Source organism: Diabrotica undecimpunctata, chromosome 4, assembly GCF_040954645.1.
Source record: "Diabrotica undecimpunctata isolate CICGRU chromosome 4, icDiaUnde3, whole genome shotgun sequence".
Classification (NCBI taxonomy): domain Eukaryota; kingdom Metazoa; phylum Arthropoda; class Insecta; order Coleoptera; family Chrysomelidae; genus Diabrotica; species Diabrotica undecimpunctata.
Genome location: NC_092806.1, coordinates 69,051,628 through 69,064,954, shown reverse-complemented (window position 1 = coordinate 69,064,954; position 13,327 = coordinate 69,051,628). Strand labels below are relative to the sequence as shown.

At 30.7% G+C, this 13,327-nt stretch overlaps 1 protein-coding gene across 2 annotated transcripts in view; it reads left to right on the top strand.

Moving 5' to 3' along the window:
- The window catches only part of Nep5 (M13 family metallopeptidase neprilysin 5), a 144,559-nt gene that overhangs the window by 23,031 nt on the left and 108,201 nt on the right, over positions 1-13,327 (top strand). The window contains exons 2-3 of one of the 2 annotated variants that reach the window (XM_072529684.1): positions 3,021-3,081; positions 12,549-12,643. The exons of the other annotated variant lie outside the window; for it this stretch is intronic. Of the exons in view, the coding sequence (XP_072385785.1) occupies positions 3,021-3,081; positions 12,549-12,643 (156 nt within the window). The remainder of the gene's footprint in view (positions 1-3,020; positions 3,082-12,548; positions 12,644-13,327) is intronic. 2 annotated transcript variants of the gene reach the window in all.

The window sequence follows — 13,327 nt, the reverse complement described above, 5'->3', positions numbered from 1 at the left end:
TATTCTTATTAAAACAACTCAAAGATGATAATGTAACATTACAAAATTTTTGTTATGGCTGCTAAATGTCTTATTGGAGAAAATATTCTTCATCTTCTTCTTTAGGTGCCGTGTCCGTATTCAGACGCTGGCCGTCATCATGTATACAATTTTCCTTTTCTATCGCTTCTTAAATTTCTATACCTACTGGCGTTGTATTACTTTTTCCCTATTGTAAAATGCTGAAAAACCAAAATATATGGTTTATGTAAGATGGTACACCACCACATTCTAGAGAGAAGGCGTTGAGAACATAGTTAAATATACCTTTTCTGAACGTTGGATTGGACGTGGCAGTCATATTCCTTGGCAATGTGGTGAGATATTGATATAATTATTTAATTTATAAAAAAACCCAAAATAATACTTATTATTCATTACGTAAATTGTTGTTTACCCATTTTTATTATGACAAATGGAAACTAAAGCACAGGTATGAAATAACACACGTGTCTTGTTTCATAATACTTTTGCTACAAATCTTACCTTAAAGACTCAGCATTTTTACAAAAACATCATCGTTGGCCTAATAACCGATATTGTTATAAATATGGTAAACAAACAGGCAATTTAGTTCAGCATAATATTAGTTCGTTAGTTCATAATATTATCATCATTATCATAATAGTCCATTTGTTCGATATGTAATTATAGTTACTCGTAAGCTTATATGAGTGTATATAAGTAACCAATGAATGAGATACATCACAGTTTAATACATTATTTAACCTTTGCGACATAATATACTATAAGATTTGGATATAGATTCGTCCATTATACATTATAGCCACCACGTAGCCCAGAATTTAATCCGCTTGATTTTGGTGTATGGGGCGTATTAAAACAACGTGTCTATAAGAATGCCATAAACATTTGCAACCAAATATGGGAAGAAATAAATACTGCAACAGTTTCTTTAGAACCAATGATGCTATTTAATATGAGATGATTTTTATGGAATATATTGACAAATGAATTAATGAAAATGGTAGACATATCGAAAACTTGCTTTAACAAAAAGTTTAGTAATTTAGTTTAACTATTTCTTAATTTGGTTTGTAAACAAAATGTTTTGATTACGACTTTAATTTAACATAAAATATAAAATGTTTGATGTAAAATCCTATTATTCTGTTTTTTGTCATATCCTATTATTAATTATCCTGCTGATATATTTATTTTATTTAATATTTCGTTAACTATTAACTTTAGTTATTGGTATTTTATACCAAAATTTAGATTTATTAATGTTTTTGTCTATTTTTCCTTCGTTGCCTGGGGTAATTACCTTAACTCAGAAATATGCAGCTGATTTGTAAAATGCGATTATCTCGAAAACTATTGAGTTTAAAAGTTATTAACAGGTATACCTTTTTTTTGTTGAAATAATGTATCTTTAATATTTTGTATCACAAATACAGTTCACTCAAAGAGCAAAAAAGTTAAGTGCAAATTTATGCCACATATGTGGCATATGTGGCGCCCTCTATCCGCTACATCAAAGTGTGCATCAAATTATAATTTCTCATATTTAAAAGTACCCAGTTGTAAATTTTTATGCATAAATGTTTACAAACATGAAAGTTATAGCCAAAAATAAAATTTTTAATTTGCACTTTAACACCCTATATCTTTCTTAATATCAACATTTTATTAAAGCAATTTAGCTTAAATCGTAATATTTTAAAGTGTAGAATCTACTGTTTCTTTTTGTACAATTACTTAAGGACCACCCTGTATATTATATTATGATCAAATTGTGTAAGAAATCAAAACATAAACAAAATTCTTACTCTAAAAAAGCGGCAACACTTCAAACAATTTTGCCACACGCTGAACTGTTAATAAAATTGGAACTATTCCTGTATCAGTTGCGTACAATTGTCTAATCTATTTAATTAAAATTATTATTTTGTGGAGTATTAGACCTAAAGAGTTATTTAATAAAATTTATATTATTAATAATAACAAATGTTTTTGGTTATTTAATCAATATAATTCTAAAATTCCCAATATAATAATGATTACATTTTTCTGATTATTATACCATGTTGACGCCTATGAAAGATCGAGCAGTTCCGTATGGGTTTCGTATTATTAGTTGTGTTAGGAATATTTGAACTATAAGGTTGACGTTCTGGAAATTTTAAATATAAGTGACGTCACTTTATATAAATTGTGACGTGCAAGCATTTTTATATGAAAAATGCTATACACTAAATCTCTGCGTGGCGTGCCAAAACTCTCTCCCCACTACCTACGAAGTTGGACCGCTGTGGCGTGAAATAACTTTCAAACTCTTTCTTCGCCGCGTCGAGCCCATCGGACCGGCAGTCAAATATTATCATTTTTTTAATTATTAATTAAAAAAAAAATTAGAACAATGACGTTAAATATCTAACAGTAATTATTGTCCAAGTTCAGTTGCCCTGTAGGCCTAATTTTAAAATATAGCTTGACAGTTAACTTGTTAAGTTAGCAGTAGGTACACACCAACTCTCCACTGAAATGTAGTAAAATCTAAAGAAGTAATGTGCTATAAGTACATGTGTTTCGTTGTATAGTAATTTCCAGATACTTGCAGTGGATCAAAATTTCACCAACGTCGCAAAAAATTACTACTAAATTTACTAATAGACAGTTGGGACTGGGATCGGCAAACTGAGTATATTTTTAATTTTTGATCTTAATATCGATTTCAAATTTAAACTTAATTGGACCTTTTACCTTTTTATATTTAGAATTTTTTGAGGTTTTGTGCAATGCAGTTTACATTTTTATTATCATATATTTTAGATCATTTCCTTATTACCCTGTTCATGATATAATATGAAAAATACTTTTCATGTCAGTGAAATAAGGAGTGGAATATATTATTTTTTAATCCAAATCCATATAACAATAGTTTTTATCGTTCACAAATTACCTCTGATTACTTTTGTATTGATTCAATGAATAAATCGAGTATTTTCCTATTGCAGGAAATCAACCTAGGAGCGACCGCAATGATTATCTAGTAGAAATCAATTCAAGAGCGAAAATGTAAGTTCAATACATAATCACACATAATACCCATATCATTTAACATCAGAATCGATCCTTTTTCATACAGTGTGAATGCTTTGGGTGGTAAATCTCATTTATCTACGTTAGGTAACGTGTAAGCAAAATCGCCGGGAGCAAAAACGCCGAGAAACGCCGATAATTGTTAAATATAGTTTTAATTGTATTTTCATCGTTGGTAGTTTGAATAATGTTGTCATAATAATGTAATTTTTTTAAATTACTTACGTTTAATTTGTCTGCATCGATAAATACAATGATTGTGACAAGTTCATTATTTCTCTTAAAATCGAACCAATGCACTTAAAGGCACAAAAAAAAACAAAATGTAGGTTAAGAATAATTCTTAAAAATAATTGACATTTTTCAAAAATTTGGTTGAGAAAATATTCCACAGGTTGCTTGAAAATAACAGTTGTTACACAACCACCTTACTAGGTAGTAGAAATAAATAACATAGGCTTTTTTAAATGACATAGCCAATTTTTTTTGGAATATATAAACAGAACTAAAAGACAAATTTAGGATAGAATTTGTAATGTGAATGTATAAATCTAGCTTTGTTCTCTCTGTCTATTCTTATGTTATATATTTACCTCCTAGCCGTTGCCTGTCTTGTGTTGTAATAAAGTCGCTATGAAAGGTACCATAGCGTGAAAAATATCCCTATAGTATGTAATCCCTTGTTGGTTCTAATTATTCACTTTAAGTTCATAAGGGCCTTCAATGTAACGAATGAAAGTATGGTTTCTTGCCAAGCTACTGATTCTTGTGATACTGATGTTTACATTATATTTTTAATTTACCTCTAGGCGAAGTACTATTTTGTTAACAAATGCAATAGGTCAATGCATCATTAACAAATTCAAGTAGTCAAATACATTATCGTGGCTGAATGGATCAAGTTATCCAAAGCCATTAATTAAATAAAAAGTAAATAAATAAATAAAAGACAGACTTACTGACAATCTGTTTATTTAGTAAGCGAAGACCGGTTTGCATATTCGCCAATCCCACAACGTACGACATAGGAAAATAAATACGAACCTCCGATTGGTCCTAATTTAAATCTCATTTACCTAACCTGAAATTTTTACGTTTTATGTTTTGTTTATTTTATAAGTATATTAAAATAGTATTTAGAATTTTAAAAGACTGTGTACTAATTAGAACATTGGCTTTAATCTTATACAATTAGTAGATTTTATCATAACTCGTTAAGAACTGTACTTGAAACAGAGAGACTAACAGATTTTAGAAATGGAAGACATTCTAGTTCTCTCCGTAAAAAAAATTCTACCACATAGCAATGACTTTTCTGTAGAGAAGCAATTTAATGCACCAGACGTGTATAAAGTTTAAAGTTTACAGGAAGAGAACAGTAAACATTATTAGAGGAGCATGTACCTGTAGCCTAGGCACTTCAAAAAAATAGTGAACAATAATCTGCGGTAATATTCTCACTTGAAAATGATATAAAAACTGCATACAATTTGGTAAGTATAAGAACCAAGAGGGATGCGCTATTTATAGCTAATGGTATTCGGCCACGACCAGAATGGTTTTGCTCATTGGAAAAGAGTTTATACAGCAATATTCAAACACTTCCAGAAAGATCTGCGACACAGAAATATAATGTACCATTTGTGAAAGACCAAGGAAGCAATGCTGATTCTGAAAAATCTCAAACTCTTTCTGTCCAAGAATTAATCCAATTAGAAACTCTCTTTGACCGAATAAAAAATGGAGCTAAATTCAATCCCACCATATTTGTACCTGTGATTCCGAAAATGTTATTCAATGCGGCCAGTTTTGCAAACACTGAGACATGTTTGGTTTCTACTTTTTAAACTTTTGTAAGTTACAGTGGAGTAGAGCAAAAAATAACTTTGAAATCTACTAAATCTCGCAGGTCTTATCAAATTGGAGAACAACCGACTGCTATTGGACGTCGAAAGCATTGTTTGCCGGGAAAATGAAAAGTAAGTGCTGGTCGGCCAGCAGGATCTCGACTTACCATAAAGACTTTACGACCACACAACTATACCACTTTCGGACATTTACCTTCTAGGAAAAGAAAGGCTCTTCATAATTTGTGTATATGACAATAAATCATGGGGAAAAACAAAACCAGCAAAAATGTAACACAAGTATAAATTTTGACTATACCTAAAGAAAAAGAATAATTAAATTGAGTTTTATTTTTTCGCTAGTTAGTGTCAACAAAAATTCTTTATCCTTTATATATCTTAAACGGGGTGCTTAATGTAATGCTTAACGCTTAATTATATGTTCCTCTTATTTGCAGTGTAGCACTGTTAGTACTGTCGGCATCACAGACTTGAGATTTGCGCAATTATATGCTCATTTTTTTGCTAACCAGACAAAATTGATTTTTTTATTTAATTTTATTTTATTTGCGATACATGGTATACAGCCAGCTACAGGAATTTAGTTTCCTTGTGGATTTTGATTTTTTTTGTTCTTGTGGTCGGTTTTACTTATTTTCCAACTTTCAAAAAAAAACTTTAAAAATTTATATAGTTTTCCACTAAAATCCAGTGGTTAAGATACCATATTTTTCCAAATTTGATATTTTCGGTATAACAGAAAGGCTAAACTAAAAAAAAAAATATTATTACATATTACACATGATTAGTCTCGAGTTAGTAATAGACAGTTTGTTAAACAATGAACATGGTATTCCCTTTAAATTGCTTCGTTTATCAAAAAATATCATATTTGAAAAAAATCCCTGAAATACACTGAATTCTGCGTAAAAAAACTGTATAACAAACATTTTAAACAAATGCTGATTAGAAACTCAGAAACAGCTTACTGTGGCATAGCCAAAATTTATCGCCAATCCCAGGACCGTTTTTATTGCCCAATGCTCATTCCGGTTTCGACCACTACAGTTTTCTGGTCATCATCAGGTCGCTGGTAAAGTAAAATCTTTAGAATCCACGAGGAAAATGAAATTCCTGTAGCTGGCTGTATACCATGAATCACAACAGTTTTATTTAAAAATCCTTTAAAAAATGTATATAATTAAAAATACTCTTTAGGGCTACATCACACATCCTTTTCGGACTAAAAGGTCCATCATCAGTGTAATATTACCAGGTATACAAAAGTCAAGCTATTAAATATCTGGCTAAAACCCTTAAAAAGTTACAAATTTTGTTGTTTTACATTATTGTAGAAAATATGTTGTGATGTTAAAGGATTTAACAGATATCCTGCATGGAAATAGGGGTTGTTGCTGACCCTCAGACCTCGACAGAATGGGTTCTAGATGGAATGGCAACTGGCAATGGAGTTGCCAGTTAAGGACGACTCCTGCACTTTTTTTGATGGGGCTCTTGGGACCACATTTGAAATATTCAACTCCTAACAACTCCTTGGTATATGTGCCTTCATTTATTTTAATTTGCTTACTAATGCATTTCGATTTAAAGTGTCTACTTCATTTAGTCAATCTTCTCTAGAACGTAGCTTTTCGATTAAAAGTTCTAATGATATTTCGATAGCCATTACATTGTCCCAATGTGTGCGAAAATAATGTAGAAAGTAACATATCCAATATTCTGGTTACAATCCATCTTTTTTTTACTTGTTCACCCTCTTTAAATCATCTTTTACCAACCTTTAAATCATCTGACACGAAATATTTATTGTCTATACTTAACTTCCTTGAAAAATTTTAACTATAATTGGATGACTAACTTCTTTTTCTAAATCAGTTTAACACTGACTATTTGTCAAATATTTTATACATTTTCACACAAATTGAGCTACACTTTGTATCTTTTTTTTACTGTGCGTACCATAAGTGGTACATAATAAGTTCTTAAACACAAACTATGTGCTTATATGGAGAACGTGCAATAATTTTATCTGGTGTGTACGTTATATGAGGATAACTACATGAAATTTAAATGCTTGGTTCAATTTGTGGGTAAATGCTGGCGGAACAGTTCTGCAATTCGCCAATAGAAGGAATTGTCGGTACTTTTATGGGACTGCTTGTCGCACTGTTTTATGCAATAAAAATCATTTAATGAGTAGAGTGAACTTGTATTTGATTAACATTGATTAGCATACAGTAAAATCGTGAAATGACAAAAAAAGTGTTGAGGCCTGAGGAACTTATGGAAATTATTGAAAATATGAATGATATTGAGTATGAATTTTCTGAAAATGACAATGATTCTATCCCGGAGCCAAATTTTTTTATAACATCCAATAGTGAACAAACTTTAAGTTCACGAGATTATAATGAACTAGGTGAAAGAAAATTAAAATTAAAACATGAAAAAAGGTGTAAAAAAATGTTAAAATAAATATATAATTATTAAAATTAAACAAATTTGAACTGTATTGTAGTTGAACAGTTCTACAAGGTAGTTAATAAATAAAACATAGTAGGTATTAGTCATCTAGCATACAATTATATGGAAAAATTCACACATGGCATATCGTTAGTGTATTTCCTTATCAATCTTTTAGTATTTCCTTTAACGAAGTGTTGGAAAACCAAGTATAAACATTCGTTATAACCTTATGTTGTCAGAGAAAATCCCTTGAAATTCAGGTAGCTTCCCCTTTCTTATAAAAAATCACTTCCGACTTCCGCCTTCCACTCCCTCGCTCTAACAATCTCATCACATAACTCAAAGAAGAAAGTTGTTTAGTTTAGTTCTCTATCTCTCTTTCTCTCTCTCTCTCCCTCTCTTGCTCATTCGTTCTGTATAAAAGCAAACTATTCAAAGTAAGTCACCAAGTGTTTTGTGTATAAGATTAATAAATTAGTAAAGAAAATTGTATGTATAATTTCGCCCCACAAGCAGCAAAATAAAGAATCAGCAACCTGCAACCATTAAAATCCTCTAAGCCAATTCGACAGGTCGTCACAAGGTTTGACGCCTTATAAAAAGTCCTGCTCCGAAAGTCCATTTCTTTTGGCTCAAAAAATTAGTTGAAGGAAGTTGCACAATTTTTAAAGAATAAGAATACACAAGCTTCAATAAAGGATTTTCTGGCCTATTCAGTTATCACTTGGAAATTTATTTCTTGTCACGCCTCTCACCTTTGTGGAATTTAGCAAAGCGTAATTAAAAGTGCAAAGTACCCTCTCCACAGGTGTGGTGGAAACCTAATACTCACTTTCGAAGAACTCTCCACGGTAATGACACAAATAGATGCTGTCCTCAATTCTCATTCCCTCTGTGCCATGCCCAATCAGCCTGGGGATCTGTCAGCCCTTACACCTGGTAATATTTTAATATGCAATCCCCTCACCTCTTTTTAGAAGCCAATATAAGGGAAATACCATCATCTAGATTAAACCTTTGGGAAAATGGTACAAAAATCCGACAAGTCTACTGGCAAAGATAGATAGACGGCAAGTCTGCTTACAAAACCATGCCAAATGGCGCACATCAAATAAGAATGAACTTTGAAAATTAAAGGCAGATATCGAGCACAGTTTTATTAATTAAATTTTGCCCCTATATAAGTACTTTCGCTCCCTAGAGCATCTTCAGGGGCATTTCGTCAATTTTGGGCTATCCAATAATTGCAGAATGTCGTACACATAAAACTAAACATAAAGTTGAACATAACGCTACACTAAACAAGGACAAACAAGGAGAGAGATTCTCTCTCCTGTTGCCGACCAGAATGTAGCTTCGACTTTTAAATAATTTAAACTGACCTTCTGCAATTGTTAGATAGCCCAAAATTGACGAAATGCCCCTGAAAATGCTGTAGGGAGCGAAAGTACATGGGCAAGATTTAATTAATAAAAATGTGCTCGATATCTGCCTTTAATTTTCAAAGTTCATTTATTCGAGCATTTAATCTTATATCAATTCAAATAAGAATGTTTAAGTAGATGATTTTTTCCCTTTAAGAGAAGTCTAATACACTACCTTTATATTGGCCACTTGCTATAGCGATATAGGTCTTTCATGGCAGGAATGACAAGGTCCGAATTGTTAAAATTAAAACTAAGGATGAAATTTTCACAATAAAAAAATAAAGATTAAATAGGATATTTGGTTGTTTAAAAAATTTAATTAAAATTTTAGCGCCAAGTATTTTAAAAATAAAAATAATAAAACGAAAGATAAAGTTAAAATAAAAAATAAAATAAAAACAAATAATTATTAAAAGAAAAATAACTAACATGTGACATTTATAACGTTACAACTTTGCTAACGTTATGGAGAAAGAAAGAGGTCCTGATGATATTCTAGTATTTTTACGATATCGAATGTGGATGGGATTAGATCATAAATCTACGTTGAAAGATTACTTTAGTAAAAATCTTGTGTACACTAACAACTTTGGACAATACACTGGTATGTTAAGAATTAGATTTAAAAGCCTTTTCTCTAATTTACACTTATGTGATTACAAAATTACTACAGTTAATGACAAATTTTAAAATATTCAACCTATAGGGCGTTTGGTGGTTAAAACGTGTCAGAATATTTATATTCCTGGCAAGAAAGTCTGTACAGACGAAACGATGATACCGTTTAGAGACCGGTTAAGTTTTCGGCTATATACAATTTCGTGTGGTGTTTCCAGTAAAACACCACAAATATAGAATTAATACACCTGTAGTATATTACATCTGTATTTTTTATCTTTTTATTCTCACTAACAAGTTTTGTTAATACTCGGTCGTAAAATATCTTATTTCTTTTGAATTTACAAACTGGAAAGCCATAAAAAAATCGTAAAATCTCCTCTTGCTTTGAAAGTTTCTATAAGAGGCTGGTTTCCTCCCACATACAATCAGAATTATCTAACACTCTCAAAATCACATTATTCTCTAGTCAGCAGTCCGAGAATTTTTTAAATCTGGCTCTACTCACAATTACATATCTCGCTATTTCTACGTATTAACCGTGGAGACTCAACATAGCAAAGTGGTAATTTAGACATAGTTATTTTCAAGACAAATTAAAATAAAAGTGTTTGTAAAATTAGCTAATGTCAGTGCATGACATTAGCTTTGTTAATATAAATGTTGTTTGTAAACGGACTGTATTCAATTTTTTATTAATAGTAAACAATAGTTTATGTATATGTTACGGTCAATGTGATAAGTCCGGTCTGTATTAATAATAACCGGTAAATATTAATAATAACCTTAGCAGTTGGTCAATGTGACTAATAATGCTTTTATAATTAGATTAACCGGTTATTATTAATACTATCTTAACAGCTCTGGTAAATGTAATAAAAACGCATTTTGGGCTTCGCTACTGTTTATTTATGAAACTTGGTAATAAAACACTAAAACAGAACTTATTAATCAACAAACCTAACTAGACATGTAATAAGTAAAAACAGACTCGAATTTGGTAATAAAGTTAAACACCTAAACCTAAACATAATTTATCAATCAAAAAAACCTAACTAGACTTGTATTTGGCAACAAACTTTAAACACTTAAACAACATTTATCAATAAAAAAACCTAACTAGACATGTAATAAGTAAAAACAGTTAAGACACTTAAGGGGAAAGGCGCAAAATGTCTCCTGTCAAAATTTTCAATGTGTTTTAAATATATTCATTTTTTTGGAATCTTGAGAAAACTAATAAGTATTTTTAAAAAAATTAAACGCAGAATGAAAAATTATGTTAAAACCGAGGACCTCAAGTCCATCAGAATAAATAAAAAGTTTCTTTTGAATAAAATATTTGCTATTAAAAATAACTGTAACTTATTAAAATAAACATTATAGAAGTTTTCAGATAGAAGTTTCGATATCTGGGTTCGCTCTCTCTACCGAACCTTGCGACTGGCTATATCTGGGTTTTTCATGGACAATTTTCAATTCGTCCCACATACTGCAGACTTCTTCAATAATCTTATTTGCGAATTCTCGACCATTATCACTGTGTAAAATGTGTGGAGCTTCAAATATGGTAAACACTTCCAACAAATGGTACGCAACTTCTTCGGCACGCTTGGTTTTTAATGTTCTGAGCTGGACAAATTTCGTAAGATAGTCTTGATAGACCATAATAAATTTATAGTCACCATCCGCTTGTGACTGCATGTCAATAAGATCGACTTGACATCTCGAATTAAAAGCACTACTTAAAATTGGCTTCACAACGAGTCCTTTTTTTTGGAATACTCATTTTCTTTTGACACGGTACACAAAGATTTAAGTAAACCTTGACAAACTCCACAGTGATGTTCTTATATTTTGTCTTAAGTTCTTTCATCATTCTGTTGCGGCCTTCATGTCCAATTGAAATATGAGTCTCGTGAATGATATCGAAAGTTTCCTCCATAAATTCATAATAAACAATAGAATCTCTGTCGTTTTTTACTGGCACAACGAGTTTCTCGACATTACCAATTTTTACAATATCATACCGGGATAACCGTTGATATTCTTCAGGTGTTTTGTGGGAAGTCTTGTCTTTGGTTGTTTTAACTTTCATTAAAAATGCATAATACTCATCTGTGGTGAATAACTGATGATTGTTTCCTTTTCCAGATTTAAGCGTATCGCTAAATCATGCTTTCATGGACTCGAAATCACTCATTAGAGAGGTAATTGATTTTGACAAGAGCTATAAGTCATGCCGATGCAGTACACAAGTTTACTTGTTATTTACAAGATCACAGCTCTTGTCAAAATCCATTACCTATAAAATAAGTTAGTAGGTATGCACAGAACACTCGAAACTTCACACCGCTTGTTCAACTAAACAAAAATATTTTACAACGACACAGAACCTCTTCCGACTACAGATTTACTATCACTGTGGTAATACGCGCGCCTTATTTTAACACTGGTATGTCGCAGTGACTAATACACTTACTTCCCTCCACCCCCAAGCTGCTAAGAACTTATTGGTATTCAACATTTATCACGTTTACCGTCTGAATACGGAATTTATTAATAATAACCGGTCAATGTGATTATTTCTGGTATATTTATTACTTTTACCTAGCTATTCGGGTTGTATTAATAGTAACCGGTAATTATTAATAATTCCCATTTAATCATATTTACCGTAACATATTCAAGCGGCTAAAATCATAATCCGCGTTATTTTTATTTCGCAGACTATACATTATGTCGTCATTATGATGGTATTATTTAAACGGATATTGAAAATAAATGAAAACATATTTTAAAATATGTCATATTCATGAGATTTTGTTTACATTTTATCTATTAGTAAATATACTTTACGGTTCCCAACCGATATATATATATATATATATATATATATATATATATATATATATATATATATATATATATATATATATATATATATATATATATATATATATATATATACATAATTTGAGATTTCCAACCTAAGCCCTCACACGGTATACTATACATTGTATAACAAATTTGTAATAATATTAATGATCTCTTTTTGTTTCAGTTTTAAACGACCACATTTCTATAAGAGACTGTCAATACTTTTTCTAGTTCTAGCAATAATTTTCTTTATTTTAATGATAGTTTTTATAGTATTATGTAAGTTAATTTACTTTTTAAATTATTAAATTAGTGGTTTTGTATACTATAACGGATAAAAAAAGCTTCTAGGATATTTCTACCAATTACAGCAATATCTTCCATAGAGCTCTTATTTATTTAATTTTAAATATTTCAGTGAAACTAGAATTAAAACTAGAATGGCATTGATAGTTTTCGAAACTAAATGTTATGTTATAAAAATATTTATAAATAATGCAAAAAATATAAATTTTGTATACCTAGATTTACGAAAATAAGGAATAAATTACAATTCAAAGTTTTAGAATTATTGCTACCTAAATATTAAGTATCTGTCAAAGACTGTAAACTTCTTGCGAATATATAATTTGAATATGAATAACTTTGAATATGTTAGGACTTAATTAATAGATCTACATATTTCACTTATACTCCATGATTAAGCTCTCTGTATTCAGTGATTGACTGATGAGTTAGTGTGATTCGGATGTCAAGTCCTGTCAAAAATGACTTGTTTCTATGATGCGCTATACTACGCTTTTTTGTCCGAATTTACTTTATCCCTCCAGTAACGTTACGTATATCTCACGGCTTCTCAGCATGCACTTTATCCATCTGCAGCTTTTTTCGTGTATTTCTTTTAAAGTAAGCAAGCAATTTAATTAAACCCAGCCTGCGAGACAGGTTCACCCTTAAGAATTA